This window comes from Xiphophorus couchianus, chromosome 1 (genome assembly GCF_001444195.1).
Source record: "Xiphophorus couchianus chromosome 1, X_couchianus-1.0, whole genome shotgun sequence".
Taxonomy (NCBI): Eukaryota; Metazoa; Chordata; class Actinopteri; order Cyprinodontiformes; family Poeciliidae; genus Xiphophorus; species Xiphophorus couchianus.
Genome location: NC_040228.1, coordinates 13,158,348 through 13,182,729, shown reverse-complemented (window position 1 = coordinate 13,182,729; position 24,382 = coordinate 13,158,348). Strand labels below are relative to the sequence as shown.

Here is a 24,382-nt window from a genome sequence, read left to right as displayed (position 1 = left end):
GGAGGAGGGAATGCTTAACTTAAAGCAATTTGCTAGGTTTAGTTACAAAACCTTTTCACCACTTTAAAAAATAAATGGCACTTTACTAAGTTGTTTGATTAATATAATGAACTGGAATGTATTTGACTTTGAATACATCTCTCTGACTGGATTGAATGTATGTCATTTTTTGTTAAGTGCCTCGAGGCAGAGTATTATGGATTGATAAATACAAATAAATGTAACTGAATATAAATGTCATACTATGCAATACAATGATTCTATGCCCCTTTTTCGTGGTGGTCTCATAACTTTTCTCGGTACCAATATGGCATTTTCCTTGAAATACTCACCAACCAAAGTGCGGTTTGATTATATGCTATAACGGCCTGCCTTAGCCGCCTGACTGTGAACGTGCTTCCTCACTCCTGCGCCTCTGCGTAGTGACTCAGTCTCAGCCAATCAGGTCGCGTCATTCCTGATTCCGTCCACTTATCATCCGGCACTCGGCGTCACGAGCGCCTTCTCTGCCTGCCCGCACGAGAGAGAGAGACAGCGCCGTCCTTGCACACAGTTAGGCCGGAAAGGTAACTTTAACTGCGCTTTGCCGCTTTTTCTTTCTACTTTGGCCAAGCTCTTATTACTTACCAACTCTTATGCATGACTAGTACATGTCATATGTTAATATTGTCACTTTATTCTCTTCTCAAAATCTACATTTTGGTTTTTGTCGTCGACTGCATCCTCGGACGCTTGTCCTTGGGTTAGCCGACACCTAAACGGTTAGCTGATGATTTCCCAGCTCGGACAGCTTTCCTCCTCTCCTGCTCGGGGTTTGGTATCTTCAGGATGCAGCAGCCTGTAGCACGTCGTCTATTTTTAAACCAGGCCGTCAGCTGTATGGATGTCTCGCTCCATTTAGAGCCGCAGTGTGTGGAGGGGAACAGGAGGTGTCGAGTTGCGGGTCCACCTTGCAGTGGACGCGCCCCTCCATTTTGCTTTAAAACCATTATTAAGAGGCTGTTGTTTGGAGAACACGGTGGTGCCACACTAGTTGGACTACTAGTTGAATGCAGCAGGGGCGGAGGCGTGTCTGCTACACGAAAAGGAAAATTACTGCGCAGCAAGTCGGTACATAGTCCAGGGTTTGTTTCAGGCAGTGTCAGTTTCCAGCTAATGGACATCTATAGGGTTCCAACATTACTATTAACTCATCCAGCTCAGTAATGAACTTTATCTGGTCTTTAATGAGTTTCATCAAGCTATTTCAACCCTTTAGTTCTTCAGAAAGTATCAGGTGTGTTTAATTATTTATTTATCCATGGATGCCATTTTGTTATCCTCAGGTAGCTCTCCTGCTTATTCCGTAAAGTTTTTAAAAAGTGTTTAAAGGCGTGGATGACTTCAGTATCCCACATGTCAATTATGGAAAGTGGAGGTGGTAGTTATTTAAATTTGAAACACTTCTTCTCAACAGATGGACTGATGAGGTTCTTTCCTGGCTGATGCTGATTAAAGGTTTTGTTTTCCTATGCTAACTGTAACCAATCCTGACTTGGCTTCATTATAAACCTCGTGAAATGGACTTCAGCTTTCTTAATTGGGGTAGTTTGAATCAAACAGAAAATCTAAATTGTAAAATGATCCCACAGTTTATTTTTGCGTAACTAACCCTGAAAGCTAAATTTTCTGGCAGATTTTGAAAGAATCCACCAAAGTGGGCGGAGCCAAGATTATACTAGACAGTGCGATTCTTTTCTTTTCTAGGTTTTCTCATTTAATTGAACCACCTGTATTTGGGGATGTTTTTATTTTTTGGCCATTAGCAGAATATCGACAAAGTTTTGCACACATTTGTAATGGAAACGCAGACACTCTTAGCCTAAACAATTTGTTGCTTTACTTGACTTTTCAGATTTTTAGCTTTTTTCAAAAAACTGGTATTAAATCTAGCAACTTTCCTTTTGTCGTTAGACTTTATTGGTGACAGCGCTCAGCTAGTGAGCCGTGAGCCTCTGCTGCGTCCTGAACGCACTGCAGTCAGTCTGACAGTTATCTGTTCAACATGTACCAGCAGTCAGAGCAGAAGAGACTCATTCCACTCTGTGTCTATATTGCAAATAAATCTCCTATTTGATCAGTGTTCCTGGTTAAGATGCATTTAAGTAATAAGAAAAAAGTATTTTTCCAATCTTTGCCTGATTGACTGCACCTCTATTTTCAATACCTAAATGCAGTTTAATTGCTCAAATCTAGGATCCCTTCATGTGCAGTCTAATAGATAATTGATAGATATGCAACTCGAGCTACATTCAGACCACAGTAGAATCAGATTTGACCATAATCATAATGGTCAAATTTGGTTAATTTTATGGTAGCTGGCTAAAAGTAATTAAAAGAATCCATGGTGATGTTTAGCCTCAGGTTACTTTAGCCTTTCCATTTGTGTATTTGAGTGTGTACCTTTTGCAAATTTCCAATCAGGCTTTTATGGGCAGCGCTTTCCATTGGTTCTGATCCGGCTGCAGAGCCTGGATTTGGAACGGTTTGCATGGACTGAGTGCTAATCAATAAAACGCTCCAGGCGTCATGGCCAGACATCCCGTCTGAAAACCCTCTCTGACCTCTGCTACTGCAACGGCCAGAGATTAGGGCACCACTCAGCTCTGCAGTCCATATCATTTTAATAAAAAGAGGCCAAACAATTCTTTTCTGCCCGGTCACACTCCCATTGTCTGCTACGTTTACTTTTAAATACTGCAGTTTGAAATGGTTGCGTAATTATTGGCAGTAGAGGACATTTGTGCAAGAATTTTGAAACACTTTTCTATGTGTAATCCAGCATGTCAAATAAACTGAATGAACCTGCAGAGATTATTCTGCTGCAGGAAGCCACACCTCTCTGACTTCAACATAACGTCCGTTCTGGTCAGACTGCATCAGTCGGGTGGCATGTACAGCTGAAGACATAATAACATTGATCCGGAGTGTATTGTCTGGTTACTTTTTGCCAAGTCATTGTTTGCTCTGCAGTGTGGCTGCCTGCTCTTCTGCAGAGCTGCATTAAATTAATGAGTGTTTACTTTTTTGCTCTCAAACAGATAAAGAACGATGTCTATCCTCAAGATCCACGCTCGTGAGATTTTTGACTCCCGTGGTAATCCCACTGTGGAAGTTGACCTGTACACCAAGAAAGGTATTCCTGTCTCTGTCTTACTGCAAGGCTCATCTATAATCCCTACATATTGCTGATGTTTGCCTCCTGATAATTTACATTCTAACATTTCAGTCTTGCTGGTTAGAAATTTGGGGTTTTACCATTTACCAAGCCTGAAAATGTCTGCAAAATTTTAATCCAGCTCTTTATTCCATATTCCAATATTTTAGAGATGTTTTGGAAGTTTCTTATTTCTAGGCCGTGTAGATCTAAATGCCCACACATCAACACTTTTCTTTAAATCACACATGGTATTCTTTTAATGATCTCTAACCAGGCACACGATAATCCAGTCCATGTTTGACAAGATTAAAGTGTCCAAGGCTCTGAAATAGAAGTGGACCAATATAACTAAATGTTAAATGACTGTATTTCAGAATTGATACCAGATTTATTCTGTTTTCCCACAAAAACAAGGAATTTGACTTAAGTTCTGCTTTGCTCTCAGACTTTTAGAATACAACAAAAAGGAAATAAAAACTGTTGTAAATATATCAAACTATTTTCAGGAAAGAGACAAATCTGAATATGTAGGAATGTGATGGTCTGGGGAAGGAAACCGTCTGTGGTAGCTTGTTTTTACAAATGGCGCTCTGTACCACCAACCTGAAGGTAAACGTTTAAATGATTTATGTTCAGGATGTGTGGGGTCTGCAGAGAGTTTAGCTTTTTTTCCTCGATGTAGAGAAGGCGAGCCCTGATGATCTAAACCTAATTGTTTTTAGTTATGGATTCGATTAAAATCTTAATTGCCAGGTCTGTTATTTATTAATCAGTAAATATATTAATCATTAGAGTTGAGGATGTCTGTGCTTTCTGCAATATATTTTGTGTTGAGATTCTATTTTAGGCTTGCTTAGCTTCAGTGATGGCCCAATTCCTTTTTGCTCAGAGCAATAGTCTTTTCCAGAGTCGCATCAGATTATTTTTTTTGAAGCAAAAAATGTCGTCCATTACTGTTTGCAATTGTCGGTTATGCATCAGATTTATGGTTGGACCAGAAACATAGAAATACAAGGGTTAAGTCACTCGAAACATTAAAATACTGAAAAATAAAAAAATGTTTTTTTCCCCCCCTCAAAGTTGGTATTTGATAAAGTTTGGGGACCATATTCTTTGTTTCATAAATGGGAATAAACTAGTAATTCTTCACTTTTCATTGAATTCAAAACCACTTCCATCAAAGAAGCTGCTGCAGATTTTTGTTTGAAGGAAAACGACTAGCTGCCAGCCACATTTAGAAGAAAACCGAAAGCCTTAAAATAGTTTTTTTTAAATTCTTTATCTTGTAATGAAGATGTCTTCCTGGAAAGTATCACTTAAGCCGAGGACAGTTCACCTGGTTGTTGACCTGGTGCTGCTGCCAGCTGCAGCTGCAGAGTAGATCAGGTAAACCAAATGTTTGAAAATAGCTCCTGTAACTTCGCACGGCCTCCGCAGCGCACTGTTACTGTAACGGCTCTGGATCACAACACCATGCAGCATTTTTACCAAGACTCTGAATTTATTTGGGATTAGAGGTGGGACAATCTGTCAAAAAGGATGTTACATGTTACATGTTTTCTCTTTGATTGGCTCTGATTGGCATGAAGAAAACATGTCTATAAATGCACCAGCAAGGTGTTTTTTGCTTCTTTTTTTCATGAACATTAAAATGAAATGGCATATGTTTTACCCCATAAATTTGTCTTTTTTTTTTTACCCTCTAAAATTGAACTGGGAAGTTGAACCTCAAATAAAATGATAAACCTGTTTTGGCCCAGAAAAGTAATCTGTTTAAAATCTTTGAATTAAATTGCTTTGCTCAGTTGAGCTGTAAATTATTCAACCTGTGACACATTTGGCTGAGGTTTAGATTTGTTCATTTAATTAACTAATGGCCTGCCCACCATTTATTATTATTATTATCTTTTTTTTGTATCGGATTGGGGTCGTTTCTGTTCTTTGGGTTCAAACAAAGGAAGTTGCTCAACCCCCTGAAATGTCCAGAGAATGTTAATGAAGTAACCTGAATGACCACTGACATGGAAGAGTTGGACTGGCCTGAAAACCCTGCAGAGCTACTCTACAGCCATCTTTTCCTCAGCTTAGGGTGGCTGACATGTTCTGTGAACTGTAAAACTTGTCTGTTTTTACTTTTTTTTTTTTTTTTTTATAAAGACAACCTTTTAAGTCCAGCAGCTGTGTTTTGACAGCAGCTAAACCCCATTAGAGCATCTGCTGCATCCAGTCAGGCCATCATTATTGTGCCTTTTCATGTCCTGCTGGACATTTCCACCATCTTTTTGCTAACTTGTAGAACTGTGTAAACAGCCTGTTTTATTCAGCCAACTTTTACTCTTTCTGCATTTGGCAGATGAAGAGGCAAAGCCCCTTATTTATGGTCTGATTGGTTACAGCCTGCAGCCCCCTGCTGCTGCGTGCCGATTTCTAGCTGCAGATGATTTGTTAAGCATTACCTTAGGGCCTCGACAGCGACTGTGCCCCCTTGGCCTTAGCACTAAATCCCCTCAGAATACAATCTCTGCTGCTCCACTGAGTAAAACGAATAGTGCTTTTTTTTTTTTTTTCTAGGTTTTGACTGAAGTGGGTTTAAGCTTGTGTAGGCAGGACTTGATATCCTGCCACAGATTTTCTGCACATGCTCAGTTGGTGGGTTTGGTTTTTTTTATTCACTTATTACATTACCGCCATCTGCAGCACGACTTCCTCCCTGCGTGTTTTATTCCCCTCTGACTGGAGGGCACGAATATTTGTGCCTTTTACTCACTGTGGTGTTGACCACAGGGTTCAGATGTTTCAGATTGTGCACCAGAGAATTATAATTTAGGAAGCAGGCTGTCTTGGTGAAGTTGTATTTAAATGCTGCTTTCTTTATCCATGAGGCAGAATTTGTAAACCCACATGTCTTGTTTAAGGTCTCTTCAGGGCTGCAGTCCCCAGCGGTGCTTCCACAGGTATCTATGAGGCTCTAGAGCTCCGCGACAATGACAAAACACGCTACATGGGCAAAGGTAACTTATCTCTGTTTGTTCTCTCTCTAAACTCTGGTCACTTCTATCCTTTTGCAACCTTTCAGCTCATTTCAACACTCCTATAAACTATTGCTCTCTTTCTTCATCATGTTTTTTTTTCAATTTCCCCATTTCTGTTCCTCCTGTTAGGAGTCAAAAGAGCTGTTAAATATATAAATGAGTTCTTGGCGCCTGCGTTATGTAACCAGGTAAATAAAGTGGAAAAAAAGGGCGACTCTCTTTGCACTGCACAGCAGCATGGAGAATGAGTTTGCTTCTGGAGACTAATGTCCGTCAGGCACTAACAGATGTTCACAGATTTTAAAAAAAACAAAGTAAATGGTGGCATAAACTGCTGAGTTAGTGGACAATATTTTAATAATTTACTCATACATTGACATAAATCGGATGCTCTGTGTTCATCTGTGTGGCCTGCATTGCATGGTCTTCTCCTGTCTGTCAGTCATGGTCTGCTTGTCCCTTGCAGGTGTCTCTAAAGCTGTTGAGCATATCAATAAAACTATTGCACCTGCACTGGTCAGCAAGGTAGGACCATTCATTGTTTGGATAATTTGTTTGAAAACCAGTTTAACAGAACATATTTTAACCAGATGACTAACTTTACAGTTTTCCCATGTAAAATGATCCTTTGTTACCAATAACTTTCACCTCTTGTGTCTAAAAATAACGTGCATTAGTACAGTTAGAGCAGTAAAGTTCTCAGAAAGTGAACTTTATTGCTACCAGTAGTTACACCAGGTAACTACTGGTGTGTGCTCCTAACCAACAAGTCAAACCAGTTTAATTTTAGTTGCTCCAGTTGAACTTGTCCTGTTGTGTCTGAATCCAGGATGTGAGCGTTGTGGAGCAGGAGAAGATCGACAAGCTGATGTTGGACATGGATGGCACAGAAAACAAGTGTAAGATGCTCACTGCTTACAAATCTTGTCATTACACTCTCGTGGGTTTTAAAAGTTTTGATACTTCTACATCACATTAAAATGGTTGCCTTCCTTCCCTCAGCTAAGTTTGGTGCTAATGCCATCCTGGGCGTCTCCCTGGCTGTGTGCAAGGCTGGTGCAGCAGAGAAGGGCGTTCCGCTCTACCGCCACATTGCTGATCTGGCTGGCAACCCCGATGTCATCCTCCCTGTGCCTGTCAGTATCCTGAGAGGATTCATCCCCAAACAATCGTCCGATCCAAAAAGTCATTGCACTCGAAAGCTGATCCGTTTCTGCTTCGCTTTAGGCTTTCAATGTCATCAACGGCGGCTCCCATGCAGGCAACAAGCTGGCCATGCAGGAGTTCATGATCTTGCCTGTCGGCGCCAGCAACTTCAAGGACGCCATGCGCATCGGTGCTGAGGTCTACCACAACCTGAAGAACGTCATCAAGGAGAAATATGGCAAAGACGCCACCAACGTGGGAGATGAGGGCGGCTTCGCTCCCAACATCCTGGAAAACAAAGAAGGTGTAAAAAACACAGAAATTAATGCTAGTGCTGAAATGATTAATCAGATTAATTAAAATGATGAATCGATAATTGAATGATTGACTAATTTAGTAGTCACTTTATTAACTGAACTGCATGGACTCCATAAAACAGTCAGCTGTAATTAAGCCAGAACTGTTCAAAACCGTACGTTTTGGATTTAAGTGTCTGTAAATATGTCCTACCTAAAACTCACTTGGTGCAGATTTTTTTAAAGATCCATTATTAAGCACCATTAGCTTTCTACTTAATTTGTTAATTAGAAAGAATTTCCATATTAGCCTTGTATTGTACTGATAAGTCAAGCAGAAAGCTCAGCATTTCACGTTTCATTTTGTTGCATGCAATAACCAAAGGAGTGCTGTATTGGATTTTGTAATTGCTTTTTTGTGCACTTCTAATATTTTATAGAATAAGCCTAAGTGGTTAAATGAAAGATTTGTATAATGTTTAAATTTTTTAAATCAACTTAATTGTCAAAATTGATCATTAAAATAGTCATTAGCTGTAATAGTACTTAAGTTTGCATATTTCAAAATAAAAGCATTAATTTGACTTGTGTTGCTAGTTTCTGACTTCAGCGGTGAGCTTCTGTGGCAAATCTCTCAATTAGAGGTTAAAATCCTTTTTAAATGTTTTTCTCGTCTGTAGCTCTGGAGCTGCTGAAGAACGCCATCGCCAAGGCCGGCTACACCGACAAGATCGTCATTGGCATGGATGTGGCTGCCTCCGAATTCTTCAAGGGGGGCAAGTATGACCTGGACTTCAAGTCTCCAGATGACCCCAGCCGCTACATCACCCCTGACAAGCTGGCTGACCTCTATAAGAGCTTCGTTAAGGATTACCCAGGTGAGTTTTTAACACCCGCTCCTTTTTTTTATTGGGGAATAAAAATGGCAGCAGTGACTTTACATCAAAATACCAAACATCCACCGTTCTCTCTCAGTCGTTTCCATCGAGGACCCCTTTGACCAGGACGACTGGGAGGCATGGACCAAATTCACAGCCAGCACCAGCATCCAGGTGGTGGGAGACGACCTCACCGTCACCAACCCCAAACGTATCGCCAAGGGCGTCGCCGACAAAGCCTGCAACTGCCTGCTGCTCAAGGTCAACCAGATCGGCTCAGTCACAGAGTCCCTGCAGGCGTGAGTGTCCACAACACGGCGGTCCTGTTGACTAAATTCAAAGCAGTAAATGCATTTTGAGCAGATTGAAACATTCACCCTTTGTTTTAGCTGCAAGCTGGCCCAGAGCAACGGCTGGGGGGTGATGGTGAGCCACCGCTCCGGAGAGACCGAGGACACCTTCATCGCTGACCTTGTAGTGGGCCTCTGCACTGGACAGGTAATCGATTTAACGCTGACGATGCAAACAAAACTGTCTTTGTTCACGTCGAGATCCAATCAGGGTTTGTGATGAAGTGCAATGTTTGATTAAAAACCTAAATTTGGAAAATGTTACGTACTGTTGAAACCAGATGTTTTCATACACATGGCAAAGCTGTATTAGGACTGAGATTTAACTTTTCAGGCTGAAATTAAATTGGACTAAGTGTTCTTGTTTTAGACCAGAAAACTTGGGAAATAAAATCTCTAAAGTAACTTTAAGCCTTTATTTTGAGCAGAAAGTTAATTTACCTTAACATGATTTGTTTAGATTGTTTTAATGAGATGAATTTTTATTCCTAATGGCTCAGTGACTTGCTGATCAGTGTAACTGAAATAAAAGTTCTTGTATCTATACTTTAAACATTATTGAAACTATGGGTATTTTTTGTTAGTGACATCTCAAAACATAAAATTGAGATGTCTGATTTTGCTATATTATAGTTTACTTTGTCCCTGCTGTAGGATGTAGAATATGATCACAAGGAACTAACAGTAACAAAATATATCCAACTGTCATTTTTAAAATTATATTTTTATCTCAAAGTGGAAAACTTACCGTAAATGCTTGAACTTTACTGTGTGAAGTGTATGAACCCTGGGTAATGTATTGCTAAACTTCTTGCAGATCAAGACTGGCGCTCCTTGCCGATCCGAGCGTTTGGCCAAGTACAACCAGCTCCTGAGGTGAGGCTTTCCCAAAAACTTCCACAAATCCTAAATGAATTCCTCGATTTCTGAGTCTGAAATGGTCGTAACTTTCTCTCAGGATCGAGGAGGAGCTTGGTGACAAGGCCCGTTTTGCCGGCAAGAACTTCAGGCGCCCCATCTGAACCGGGTCAGCTTCCTTGGGCCACTGCGTGTTCTTTGCTCATAGATAATCCCCCACACCTGTTCGCCACGCTAGGTTTGCCTGCCCTGTATAGAGTGAAGATGGAAAAGACGCCTCTATTATTCAAGGTCCAAGACTGCGGCGTGGAAAAGCGGTGCTATGTCCCAGTACATCCATGTGGCTCAGCTCATCTGCAAAATATGCTTTAGCTCCTGAATAGTGTTGGTCCTTGTTGGTGTCCATTGCTGTGTGATTTCTTTAAGCCTCCTGTGAGTTGTAGTGGTTGTGGTCCTCTGATTATTTGAGCAAATGTAACTCTAGTAGGGATCATCCTGAAGCAGTGGTAAGAGCTCTGTGTGTTCAATGTTCCGCCTCTGACAAGGTCTTGTGTTGCTGTAAGCCCCTACAGAAATATGTAATAAATAATATAGTTTCAAAAGTGTCTGGTTCTTATTCCTTTCATCCTGTGCCCAAACATTCTGCATCATGATTAAAATATTATTCACTAAGGGAGCATTTACCCAGAAACTAAAGCTTTCCTGTATAAACCATTTCCTAAGTGCTGCAACTCTGTGAGCTGTGAGGGGTTGAAACTTGAGCTCAGGCCTGAGAGACTCCATTTCTGTCCGTCCCCTGGGTGCAGGAATCTGAAGGCTCGGTGTGAGCTCTTTCTACCGAGCATTGCAAAGATGAATGAGGCTCTATTTACTAGTGGCATCGGTCTGCTGGGTTTGTGCCACACCAATTTAATTTGAGGCCTTCCTGAACCTGTCTACATTGTTTAACCATCGAGATTTTTTTTTCTTGCCCTAAATATGTTATCAAATATGTCCATAAGTTGTTTTTTTACATTATAATAAAAGGCAAAGTTTATAGACAAACTGTAATGTTAAATTTATTCAACGAGCCAGGGTGCATGAGGAATTTAACGAAGGAGTTAAAACTTCAACGTCCTTTAAGGTTTTGGTGCCATCTTGTGGTCATAGTGTTAAAATGCAGCCACCGTTCACTGACGGTCTAACGTCAGAAAACTGCGGGACGTAGCAGTTGTAGCGTAAATGAAACGTGAATCGGACAGGGGTTCGTCTTATAAAAATGTCTAGAGATGGCGTTTGGTAATGTTTATAAATTTGAATTGAGAAATCGTTAATTTAGAGTACCGCTCGTCATGCCTTAATCGATAGTCTAACAGTTTTTTGTTTTTTTTTACTGAAGTACTCCAAGAATTTACTCTAATAAAAAATACTTCCAAATAAAGCTAAAGTAGAATGACATTTGATATATTAGAAATTATGTAATCAGACAATGCGCTGCAACTTTAGGTAATTTAAAACTAAAACATGACAATTACAAAATAACATTAATGGCAGATTAAGCACTTATTCCAAATTTATTTTAACAAACCTACAGTAATACTGTATAAATGTCAAAGTGCTTGCAGGGCCTTTGTGTACTGTCTACTTTTTATTTACTTGACATCAACTGCAGCTGATGGAAAATAAAAAAACTAAAGACAAACCAGAAGTTTCATTTGGTGTTTAAATTAAACAATAGTTTGTGTTTAAAACTATTAAACACAAACTATTGTGTTTAATGGTACACAATAGTACTATTATCTTATTGGTGTTTAAGATCAAGTTTAAAAAAAACACAACTTGTTTCACTAGATAAAGTAAAACAAGTTTGATCATCATTCAGTGAAGTTACTAGGGAGAGCATTACTACATCTTTGTGAAGAGAAGAAATATTGTTCCTGCTTCCCAGGATTCAAGCAAATCAATAGCAGTTCCCAATATACTGACTGCAGCCAAACAACCTCATTTGTTGTGCAGGCTTGAAAGGCCTTTTTTACTCTGGAAGTAATATAACTTTTTGGACAGACTGTGTCTGTAGGTGAGAGCTACCTTTCTGTTTTCCCTTGTTTATGTGATTGTTAAGTAGGTTACTTTTAAAGGGTTTTTTCCCCCTTGCAATTAGGTAAGGTAATTTAATTTTCTTTTAGGGTTGTTTTATTTATGTTGGCATGAGCTTTTCTTGAAGGAAAATGACAGCCGGTACAGAAAAGAGCTAAAATGCATCAGAAACTAGACAACTTAGATGCCATCTTAGTCCCTTATAAACTCCAGAGCAGCCGGGGGACGCAACAGGAAATAAGCATCGAGAAGTAACAGAAGCAATAATTAATGTAAAAGGTATAGTAGAATAAAACTACTCCTACAAGCACAAAACGTTACTAAAGTAAATGTTGCTAGCTGCTACCAACCTCTGCTCATTGCTACATGACTTAGCCTGGGTGAGGTCTGATAATACATCTCACAATTTCGGCAAGGAAATGTGTTAAATAAGGGTAGATTTTCTCTAAATTGTGTTAAAACTGCGCATCTACACAATACAAACCCATATTTGGGTGAACGTACCTTACAACATATATGCTAGTACTTTTCAGAAATGGCAGAGCTCCTTTTAGTTAGTTGATCTTCTAGCACCAACCCTACTTTTAAGAAGTTTTCAAATTTTGTGGGAGCAGTAAAAAAAAAGTTTCAGTTTAAGTGTTTTATATTCATGTAACCATGAGAAACCCTGATGTGATGTACAAAATGACTGCGAGTAAACGTCTGAATGGCTCTAGAACAATGATGGAATGGGCTTCAAGTCCAAGAAGGAAATGAAAGAAATATGAATACCCATCAGAATGGTCTTCCTGCTGAATGTTCAACTTCACTGTATTGAAGAGCTTAAAGCTTAAAGGAATCCTGTTCCTTCAAGCAGATTGTGGATGGACCACCAAGGCACCAGAAAAACCCAAACTGGGTTGTCATGTTTCTGTTTTACAGAATGTTTGATGTCCTCTACCTGCATCTTAAAGAAAAAGTCTTATGTAAATGTGCACATGACCAAACACTACTTTCTATTGTTATATTTCCTAATATCCACAATAAAATATAATGGAGCTAAAACTTGAAAGTCAAAATATTGTCAGGTTTCAATTATGTCATGCTCCTAAATTGTATAGCAATGCTATCCTGTTATTGTAATATGTACAATGTACTAAATCTAATGTAAATTACTCTGTGCCAACCACATAGGTTTATATTTCCATTTTTGTTTGTGTTTGCTCTCTTCATAAGTGGAAAATCAATAAAAAAAAATTCTAATGATAATAAAAAAATGTTTTTATTAAAAGTGTATAAAAACCATGAACATTTTTGCATGGAATATGCTTAAAAAACAAACACACAAACAAACAAACAAACATTGCTTTCAAAAAACATAAAAAAACTAAAACAGTGTGACTATGGATATATTTAACCACCAGTAAAATGCACAAGGTAATAAATATTTAAATAAAAACAATGTAATCTAAAATAAATAGAAGAGATATATGCATATATTTTATGAACTTATCGCATAAAGTTAAACACGGGTGTTTTATATGTTACATATATATGATACTTTTTGTAATTATTTTTTCTTTCTTGCCACTATGTAAAATAAAAATCAGTTTATTCTCTAATCTCTTTTACTTGACCTTTGTGCCTTTGCCATACCAAATAATAATTGCCAAACTGCATTCTATTCTATTCTATTCTATTCTATTCTATTCTATTCTATTCTACTGTGAGTCACAGCGCTGGTTTTCTTCCAGTTGAAGAAGATAGCGTTAAAGCCTCCAGGACTCCCAGTTGAGCGTGGTGTTGCCAGCTCTGACCAGTGGGTGGCGGTATTTCACCGGTTGAACTTTGAGAACTCCCCCCCCCCCCGCCCCCCTCCTCCTCCTTTAACTGCTTTCACCCCAAGATGAAGAAGGATGCTGTCATGCTGAGTACCTCTCATACACACCAGTCTGAGCATCCCGGCAACGATTACTCCCTCTGTATTCTCATAGTCCATCATTTATGACAGCATTATACCAAAAGCCGCTCGCTTAGTTCCAGCTACATAAGAAAAAGACACACAGGTGGCACTGCAGCTGTTGTACTACTACTGTTGTAGTGGCGACACTTGGCTAACTAACGTTGGCTAATTGCCCCTGCTGCTGCTGCTGCTATTGTTTGTTGTGGCAGTCTCTCATCAAACAAATCACAGATGTTGTAGAGCAAGCTCTTTAAGGTAAGTACGGTGAGCTGCAATCAGCTTCTTCTTTTCACCTTTGATATACGGCAGTAAATAATAATAAAAATGACAAGCGTGAGGAAGTAGTTTGGGAACGCTGTGCTGTTAACGCACATCCTTGTTTGGTAGCTGCTGTTTGCCCCTCACTGTTGGTTACGGTGAGCCAAATGTTAGCGGCTAGTGACTAGCACTGATTGGGAATGCCACAGAGGCGCCGTCTAATGCCTGGAAACAAACGGCTCGTTTACACCGGTTAGCTCAGAGTACGTGCAAAGCACGCAACTTTACATTGTTTTATCTATTGCTTTTTTATATAATGCTGTAGTGCTATTCATATGCAGCATTAGAGGTGTTTTCGTAATTTAAACTCACCTAGTGTAGCGCCTTTATTCCAGGAAGTGGACGGAGCCCAAGGAGCTATTGTCATTAGCTCCAGGAAACGTTAGCTTGCTGAGCTAACTTGCAAGGTTTTGTGTGTTTACCTTAATTGTTGTGCTGCTCGTAGTTTGTGGTTACTTGAGCTGACAACATGGCCTGGTTTTAGACCACACTAAAGCTGAGGTGACTGCACAGTCTTGCTGAGTTGTGGAAACATAAAGGAGAAACTTGCAAAAATGTCTATGTGGCTAAAATTTGACAACAAATGCAGAATTAACTCTAAACTGTTAAAAGCAATAACTGCAAAACTAAAGATGCACTGTCCGGTAGTTATGTTTGCAGAATTTGCATTTTGATCTAACAACGAGTTGCATAATTAAAGGATAAGTGATGCAATGCAAGTTTACTAATAGTAAACAAACATCTTTTTTTTTACTGCATTGGATAATAAAAATCTCAGTTGAACACTTCTGACAAAATCTGCACATTTTTATTGTAAAAATTGTGGCTGTGTTTCGATATTTTTCCAGCCTGTTTGCTTGATAAACTGAATTTCACTGCAGCTAATGAATATGCAAGCAGATCAAAGGAGAGAGAAACATTTGTTTTCCTTTCAGTGTGCCGAAAGAAACAGATTTCAATGTTGACAGCATCTGCATTTTCTCACTTGTAACCATTAGGCTGGATGCAGGGAAATCCTTCATAGATATCCTGACAACATTTGGCTTAAGAACAAACTCACCGCTACATCTTATTGAGTAGCCTAGAAAGGAGAGGTTTTGTTCTGAGCCGCTGCACCTCTCTAAGCATCTAAATAATCCCTGGCAACTGCTCAGATCTGTGAGTAATGGCATGCTGGATAGAGGAGACACTGCAGAAAATGAAACTTCATACAGACATGTGGTTTGTAATGTGTTGTTGTTTGGTCGCTCGGTTTGTCACAGTTGTTACATAATCATCTGAAGGAATGTAGTTGTGCTGACTCCAGCTGAATCATGTCCAGTAACTTTGATAAACTGGTAAAAGCCGCATCAAACAGACAAAAAGTCATGTTTGTTTTTATTTTGAATCTTATCTTTATATTGCTTAGCCTAGTCTGCTTAAGGCTTGACTTTTCATGACGTTTGTGTATTACACTTGCTCCTATGCTCTTTTAATTGAGGTAGTAAAAATAATACATTTTCATGCTTCTGTCAAAGGTATGTGTTTAGTAGCACAGACATTTTTCAACGAGAAGTCAAACTAAAAAAAGGAAGTGCCAACAACATGAACTTATCAAAGGCGGTACGTTAAAGTGAGAATACAAGTATTTGTATCGTCAGCTCGGCCTGTGCAAGGTTAAACCAGGATGATTTTTTAAAGTTAAAATAGAAAATCAAAAATGATTCCCATTGAAGAAAAAAAAATAAAGTAACATTAATTATTATAGATATAATAATGCCATCTCTAACTGCTGTTAATTTTGGATTTTGATGCATACTATTGAAGCAGAATTGCATATTAAACACCCATTTAATTTAGTAGTAATTTTCAGGTACTATTTCAGGTATTTTGCACAGAAATATAGTAAGTGCTGTGAGTTTTATAGAGTAATTAGTATTACAGGCTAGCATTAGCGGGTTATTAAGTTTGACTCAGCTTGAATAGAGCAAACAGTCAAACAGACATGTGGATTACGAGCTGTAGTTTTAAAAAAAACGACAATATCTTAGTTTCCTAACAATAACTATGCGTTTCTTGTGACCAGACATATTCCAGAGTTTGTCTTTCTTGTTAGCAGGAGAAAGAAAAGCGTTGGACCATTCTTTCAGTCAGCTGACTATAAGTGCACTACAACAGGTGAAGCAGGGGCACTGATGCAGTTGATGCTGTACACCAGGGGTCCCCAAACTTTCTCCTGTGAGGGCCACATAACTTGTCCCTGCTCTGATGGGGGGCCGGGGTCAGTTTGTAACAGAAAAAGTGTGACGATTGTAAGAGTGCTAAACATAAAAATGTATTGTTTTTCAGAAAGCACAATCAAATAACCTTTTCTGGATTCTTCAGAGAACAAAAGTCAGGAAATAACACTATTTATGAAATAAATAATAACCAAATAACACTGGGTTCTCCACATAAAAAAAAGGGATAGGGTCAATTATATGCATGTATAAAATAGTTACTAACTAATAGTTAATAATAAATAAAGTTCATTACTAAGGAACATTTTATTGCAAAAGTCCAACTTATCAAATAAAAATGCACATATATAAAAATACTCTGGTATTGTTCAGCGGGCCGGACCAAATGTGGAGGCGGGCCGCATCTGGCCCGCAGGCCGTAGTTTGGGGACCACTGCTGTACACAGATGGGGAACATTCAGGTTTTTCTGGCCATTTTCCTGAGATTAAATTAAAATAACTGTTAGAACAGCGGGGGCTGCGCAACATCTGGAATAAAATTGGTTGTGGGTTTTGTTTTTGCTGAGTTTTGTAGTGTCGGTATCAATTAGGATATTTCTTTTTCCGTAATCACAGCGTTCTCACGATTTTTTGTGAGCTTTAACCTGTCAAAAATATACATCTAGTGTGGCCATAGAGAGCGGTAACACAGAGAATCTACGTAATCTACAGCTGAAATCCGATTCCATCATGTATTGGCTGATCCAAGCAGTCCCTTTTGATTCCCATGTTTCACACTGATATCATTATGACAGTTGGGGTTTGATAGATTGTGTTGTTCTTGTTGGATCGATATGATGGAAAAAAAAACAGAGCAGTTGTGAAACCATAACTTTTTCAAGGTTTCCCCCTGGAAACTTGCTTAGCCCGATGGTGGGGTGCTGGGGCAGTCATTCATTCAGCAGCCCGTCATGTTTTTGAGTTAAAAATGTTTTTGAAATTTGAAAATATCACTTGATAATCATGTGTTATTGAAAAATTGGAAGATTAATACCTGAACACCAACTATAACGTCTTAAAAAATGCAGACACTTTACAAAGACTTGAATAAATAAGTAATGCTTAGCCTGGTGGGGGCACAAGTAAAGCCTGGTGGCCCACCAGGCTTTTAATACCCCGGAGGAAACCCTGTTTTTAACCCCTCTGTTTACCATGATTCTGGTAACATGGCTCGTGGTTATCAACAACCAATCCCACTATATTCTTTCTACTACTAGCTGATAATGATTGGACTATGTGAGTGGTGTAAAACGACGAGTTAATATTTGCATAAAGTAGGAGATTAGCTTCACATTCATTCTGGCAATCTCCAGTGGTTGTGACTTAGGTTTTCTTTACTCACCATTTAAAATATAGACTTGCTGTGTTGTAGTACAGAGATCTCCCATTACCGGCTGTACGTTGATTACTGCTTCACCACCGCTCTGACTGAAAACCACCTTAATGGGTGGTTCTTGTTCAGCTGAAATTCCTCTGGGTTTGTGTGGAGGATAATTTAGAATGGCTCAAAGCAGAACTTTTGCGGCCTTCTGTTTTGCTTCTGCAAACCGTGGCGCTCGCGGTTCTGTCAGGTGGTACGTGTTGCTTTTTTGAGTGGTCTGCAAAATCGCACATCCGACGACACACCCTGCCTACGGGAGGGTAATCCGGTGTGGTTGCTGTAGCAGCGGAGTCACGATAAGTGAAGTGTAATAAACCTGCTATTTCCCTTTAATCACTAGTATGTGTTTGAGTAATGGCAGCTGGCTGTGAGTAATATGTGGCAAAGGCCAGACAATGATGAGGAAAATCCTTTTTCCCCTGTGCTCCGACACCTCTTTGTTGGATGACGCGTCAATGCACACTGTCTGGTGTTCATTATTACCATGTTGCACACAAATGGCAGCTTGCTGTTTTTTCACCTTTTGTTATGAGAAATGGTTTCACCTTAAAATCCTCCTGTTCTCTCTGACTGCCTCGTCCTGCTCCATTCAAGGCTTGTGGCATTGCTTTATGGCGCATGATGTCGAGATAAGCTTGAACTGTAGAGGCTACTGTTTCATTTCAAAGAGGAGGTGATTAGAGCTGATTTGTTGTTTTATTCAACACTGTTTGGTTGCTGAGAGATGTGGGTAAGCAGGGAAACGGATGTTGTCAAGCGCCTGCTAAGAAATAAAGCTCGAATGATGAGGCGTACTTGTAGCAAATGAAAGGCAACGGACAAAAAAAAGGGGGAGGCAAGTAGACTTTCCTTTGTAGTGTTCAGTATCTGTTTCATTGCTAGATATCTGGCGGTTACACAGAAAATTAATGCCCTTAACAAAGGAGCAATGTTCGCTCAAAGACCTCTTGATGGGCAATTCAAGTGCTGTATATTCATTAAAAATAACAATCTGTCAGCACTTACTGACAGCACGCACAACAAGCCAAGCTCTCTTTATTGTTCTCCGAAGATGTTTTTCAGTTCCCGTGCCAAGAGCAGGGTAATTGGCTGTAGCAAAGCCGTGCATGTGTTGTTTTAAGATATTGGACTGACACGCACAGGGCACACTGGCAGAAATGAGGCGAGCAACCCCCTCCCCTGCCTCTTTCTCGCCCTTTCTTTCTCCCCCCCCCCCCCCCCCCCCCTTCAGTCCCTCAGCATGTCAGAGAAAGGAAAGACTAGATGCGTTTTGTGTTGTGTGACAGCTTCCCTTCACCTCTCATAAGAGGAGATCCAAGCACGCCGCATCTTCTCTCATCTTTGTTTGATTCAGGCCTAGCTCTGCAGCTCTAACAATTGTGCCAAGGAGATGGTATCGGCAAGCGCCGCTCGTGTTAACAATTGTGAACTGTCTTGCCGCATGCCGCCGGTGGTGTTTGATGTACTAGATGTGATCAAATCTGTTTTCTGCGCGAGTCGGCCTCATCTTCATCTCACAAATGCCGCCTGGATCGTTGTGGTTGGCTTGGCATGCATGCATGTATCGTAACTAAGAAGGCACAGCTTGTTTTACCGTTGCCGCGGCTGTCTGCATGTTTTCTGTGTTGGATTTAGGATGTTGAAACTGGCCACATTCTGATGTCCTTTCTGCTCTGTGTACCTAAGTGGTTGTGGAATGGAGAGTGTGGAAACTGGAAGTGGAGGCTTGGCTAACGTTCAAGATGTGACGCAACAGCAAAACAAACGCATGAAGAAGAGGGTGACACCCCTAGATGGCTTAGAAACTTTGGTGTCTCCCTCCCTTCATGCTGCTTTCACACCAGCCCTGTTTAGTCCACTTTAATCAAACTCTAGTTCATTTGTCTAGAAGGTCGGGTTCGTTTGGGGAGGTGTGAGTGTGTAATCTAACTCTGGTCTGCCATCAAACCTAGGCCTTGGTTTGATTAAAGCGAACTCTGGTTTGAATGGATAAATGACCGGAGAGCGCTCCTAAAGCAGGAAGTGGTCTATGGCGCAGGGAATTCTGGGTCGTACAACCAAAACAAACGCAAGAGTCTAACTCTAGAGGGAGAAATGGCTCGTGGTCTTTTACCAAAGACAAAAAAAAAATCCTACAACCGCTAAAGTGTGGCACTACTCCATTTTTGTTTGCATTTTGTGAAGAAGGAAGTAAGAATTAAAAATAATGCTGCAATAATCTGCTGGAATAATTTGGAGAAAAAACAATATGTTGGTAGGCGATAACACTGTAAAATGTAAAAACACTTTCTAATATAAGGGTTGGACAGTCACTCTGCTCAGATAAATGTCATTGGCTACCATAATATGTCAGAAATGATCAGAAAATACCTGATTATGATAAATTTATTTGGAATTATCAAGAAATGGGTAGAGATCTGAAAATATTCAGAAATATTAAGAAAGTATTCTTTCTTTCTCGCGTTTGAAAGAGACAAATAGCTTCCTTAACGCTTCTGGTGCCTAGACCAATCAAAATGCTGGTAGTAATACTTCAAACACTCTTCATGACCTGTTAGCATCTTGGGAATTAATACGTATATCAAATGTGAGTATCCACACCTCCATTAAACAGCATCTAGCAGGAGGAATATCCTATTGACTTCCAAAATAGGAATTTGAGACACTGGGAACACAACAATAGTAATATTGCAACATATTTGTGATATGTCGTGCTGGTTTACTAATTATGGACAAACAATTTGATTTCTGTTTTGTCAGAGCATAGGTGTGTGTTACCGTCTATCTGGATAAAAAAATGATTAATTAAAAATTAAAGGTTTTGTCCCTAAATGGACTATTGAGCATCACTTTACTCCTTGCTGAATGACCATTCTGCCTCTATTAATGCTGGAGCTGTTGTGTCAAAACTGTTTATAGGCTTAATCTTAATGAGAACTCCTGAATTTAAAGAAAGAAGTAAACAATCATGTCGCTCAATATATCTGCATTTCAACAAATCACTTTGAAAATCTCAGCTGAACTAAAATGGTAACAGTTTATTATAAGAAGATTTCAGGCAGTGAGTGAAACATTCACTATTTTTTTAAAATTTTTTTTCAAATGCTGACAGTTTAAAAAGGCAGCATAAAATTCAGGTCATAACCCCGTTTTTCAGTGCAAGGGATCCTATTAATAGCTCTTTGTCACTGACATGGCAAAAAAGCAAAAATTGTAAGTCAAAACTAACAGCCAGCCTTTCGCCATCTCAGTAAGAGAGAAAAATGAAATGAAATCAGCTGGCTGGCCCCCGAGGAGAAGGAGAGAAGAGTTGTGGGGTGGGCGACTGTGAGGAGGAGGAGGAGTGCGCTGTGTGTGTGTGTGTGTGTCAGTACTGATTAGGTAAGAGATTGCCTCATGTAATGACACTGCATGGTGCTCGTGGTGCAGAAACACAAACAATGCATACCAGTGTTGCACTGCACACACCCTGCAGCTGCGTGCCTCAAGATGTTTATGTAGACATGTACACTATCCCTGGAATATTTCAACATGTCGAAGTTTTCCAGGGGACACACAGATACACAGTTATCCTGCCCAAAGCCCTTTTCTGTGCTCTCTCTTCCTGTGTAGCACAGATAAAAGGTGGAGGTGATTAAAGGGAAGGAGCACAATAGACTGGGTACTTTTCTATCAGCACTCATTGTTACTATTTTTCAGCAAATATATGTGGCTGAATGGACTACATAACCTCCTGCCGTTAGTTTAACCTTAAGCTTTCAGCAGGAACATGTGATATTTTGTTCCTATTTGGACCTGTTTTTATCCTAGTTTCTGACCTGCTGCACACAAAAATCTTCTTTGACTTGCTAACAAGAACCACAATTTTGCTGCAACAGTTGCAAGTATTTAGGTGTAGACTTTGACTGGACCAATTAAACACATGAATGCGCTTTGATCTAAACCACCAGGGTTGAACTCATTTTCCTTTTGGGCCATATCAAGATCATGAGTGTCCTAAAAGGCCCAGTTGTGCCAGAATGTATTTAGAAAACCTGTTGAAATTAAACAATATTCACCATCTTTTCACATTGATGTAATTCACAGCATACGGATGAAAACTGCTTTGATTTCATTGATAGCATAATATGTAAGCACACAACTGTTCTTTTAAGGTTATTTTTATGTGGCCCTGTACAGACTAGAGCTCACTAAGCTCCTTCAGACTAGCAGCAGCAGTTAGCAAAAACCTGGTGGAACTGGGCATCTGATGAGCTTATTATACTAACAGTGCTCTTACTAATGGTTGTAAATGGCATCAGTGGACAGCATGGAGAAGCATTTTTTTGATGATGAGCTTAGAGTGTCATAAATGGCAGGGCTTCTTAAAGGGACAGAGGCTAATTTCAAGACGTCAGATATGACTACAATGTGGAGTCAGAGTTCTTTAAGTTGTTTTTGACATAAAAAACAGCATTTTCATGACAACTGAAGGCAACAAAGTTCCTTGATTGTGCTATAAAATTACACTATGTGCCTCCCCTCCAGCCCTCTTTAAAATATTTGACTTCTGTCGTGGTGATGAAAGTTAACCTTCATTATCGAGTCTAAACAATGCCATTGATTCAATTGATTATTTTATGGAGTGGTTTATCAATAGCAGCAGTCTATTGTTTTGACCAGCGTGGCTCGGTCATTAATTAAAGTGTCCGTTAGGACTCCCATTGTTGTGTGTTTGTGTTTCCTGGCTGCTAAATATTATGTAGATCCTTTGATAAGGGGCTGGTTGAGCTTTGGCGTCTCTGTGACGAGTACGGGCGTCGTGCTGATGTTGTGACTCTATACACCAGGCTCTGTTTTGAGTCTGACGTTTTGGTGGAGGTGTCAGGAAAGACAGTGAGGGCTCAGTGTTTATGTAGGCAGAAGAAAAAGACCTGTTCATAAGGCACTTCCGGTGAGGCGCGTCCTTGATCGTCCTTGGAGGCTAGACGACCCTATCGAATGCTGAGGCTTCAGGTTGGGCGCTAGGTTGTTGCGTCAGATCGACTGGGTTTAAAGATGGACGTCTTGTCTTTTGCACCTCGGTGCCAGGAGTCGGCGCAGAGAAAATGAGTTCTGAGGATTGGGTTTAGATTTGCCACTGTAGCACTTCCTCTCTGATACACTCCAGCTACCATCAGGGAAAGGTTGTCAGAGACAAAGAGAGAGTGGAGGAGGAGGAGAGAGAAAACAGTGAAGCACAGCAGTGCTATCTAATAGATCAATTTGTAATAAATCTGTTGCCTCAAGCTGTTGTTGTTCGCTTCTACTCACTAAAAGGTGTCTGCGTTTCTCAGGCAAGAAAATGCTTGTCAGGCTGGGCATACAGACCTATCAGTGAATGAGATGCACCCAAAGCACAGTAAATCGTTTACTCTGAGCTCGGTTTACATAGGTCGAACACATCGCTCTCTTATCAGCACATTCCATTGGTCAAAAACGAGGGCTGCGGACCAATCGATACGACTGAACGCTGAAATCAGGAAGTAATGCTCCCCTCACATTAAATTTCCTCCATTATCCAATATGAACCATTAATCATGATGAAAGAGCAATTGATTGAGCGATCAGTCAAGGTTGGTGAATTTATTTCACCAAGAATCCTCCTGCTTCTTGGTAATCTGTTGAAGTGGTGCTGGTTTTCTTTTCCAAGGCAAGTGGCAGAATTCAAATGGTCCAATTATTATGACAGCAGTTTGATCTTTAAGGTAGCAGAGAAGCAGCCTTCAATCAAAACCACAAGGGAGCCCTCCTGCTCCTCCTCCACTAGCAGCCATATGGACCGTACTAATTGTGTTTTACGCCAACCATTTTCACTGATCCATCTGGGAGTTGTGCGAGCGCTGTAGCTATAATGTCACCAGCAGTGGGCTGGCTCATGAAAGAAACATTAGTAAGCAAGATGAGATGACAGGAAGGCAATATACTGCAAGGCAACACAATTATTGATTTTATTCAAATGAAAACTGTGGCTCTCTGCGCTGGAGCTGTTAACTGTTGTCTTTAAAGTGTGATTTCTTGCACCTATTGTCTGGGTTCGGTTTGTTCTCATACATGCAGTATTAGCCTTACATTACCATTACAATAAAGGGCAATGCCAAATACCTTGCCTCTAGTGATGAGGATTATTTACCCAGTGGGTGACGTGGTGTTTTGCAAAAAGTATGAGATGCACTGAGGATGGCCTGTGCACATTTTCTTTTATATATATATATTTTTATTTTATTTATAATTTTTATTTGTAAGCACTGTAGAAGATAAAAGAAAAATGTACCCTTTTATGGCAGTAATAGGTTTGAATCAAACAAAACAAGTAATTTTTTTCCAATTTTCCAGCTACAATTTTAGTTAATTAATAATTATTAATAGTTCTATTTATATAGTTTTTTGTATTTATATTTAGAATAAATAAAGGACAGAAAAAGAGGGAAAAAAGTTTACTCTTAAAATGATTTAATTTTTTATTGTTTATCCATGGGCAGATGTCTCTAATCTCTATTTGATTCTCTCAAACCAAAGTTTGGTTGATGCATTTATTTTGAGCTTATTGTTTAGATGCATTTAATAAATAGGGAAAAGTAGTACTAGTTATTTGTTTATTTTTATTATTGGACCTGATTGTGACCAATC

General features: G+C 39.8%; 2 protein-coding genes across 3 annotated transcripts in view; both read left to right on the top strand.

Annotated features, from left to right (window-relative positions):
- The first annotated feature begins 417 nt into the window (after window positions 1-417).
- Window positions 418-10,364, top strand: eno1a (enolase 1a, (alpha)). Of its 2 annotated transcripts, none has more exons than XM_028018194.1 (12): window positions 418-566; window positions 3,081-3,175; window positions 6,115-6,210; window positions 6,698-6,756; window positions 7,061-7,130; window positions 7,234-7,367; window positions 7,459-7,681; window positions 8,354-8,551; window positions 8,649-8,850; window positions 8,941-9,049; window positions 9,719-9,777; window positions 9,860-10,364. In XM_028018194.1, the coding sequence occupies exons 2-12, from the start codon at window positions 3,091-3,093 to the stop codon at window positions 9,921-9,923; spliced, it is 1,299 nt and encodes a 432-aa protein (XP_027873995.1). In that variant the 5' UTR covers window positions 418-566; window positions 3,081-3,090; the 3' UTR covers window positions 9,924-10,364. The 2 variants fall into 2 exon arrangements, with proteins under 2 accessions (XP_027873995.1, XP_027874001.1); XM_028018200.1 differs by lacking the exon at window positions 6,698-6,756 and adding an exon at window positions 6,361-6,419.
- A 3,380-nt stretch (window positions 10,365-13,744) lies between these two features.
- Window positions 13,745-24,382, top strand: part of rerea (arginine-glutamic acid dipeptide (RE) repeats a) — a 177,792-nt gene continuing 167,154 nt past the window's right edge. The window contains exon 1 of the mRNA XM_028018163.1: window positions 13,745-14,032. The gene's annotated coding sequence lies outside the window, so the exon portion shown is untranslated. The remainder of the gene's footprint in view (window positions 14,033-24,382) is intronic.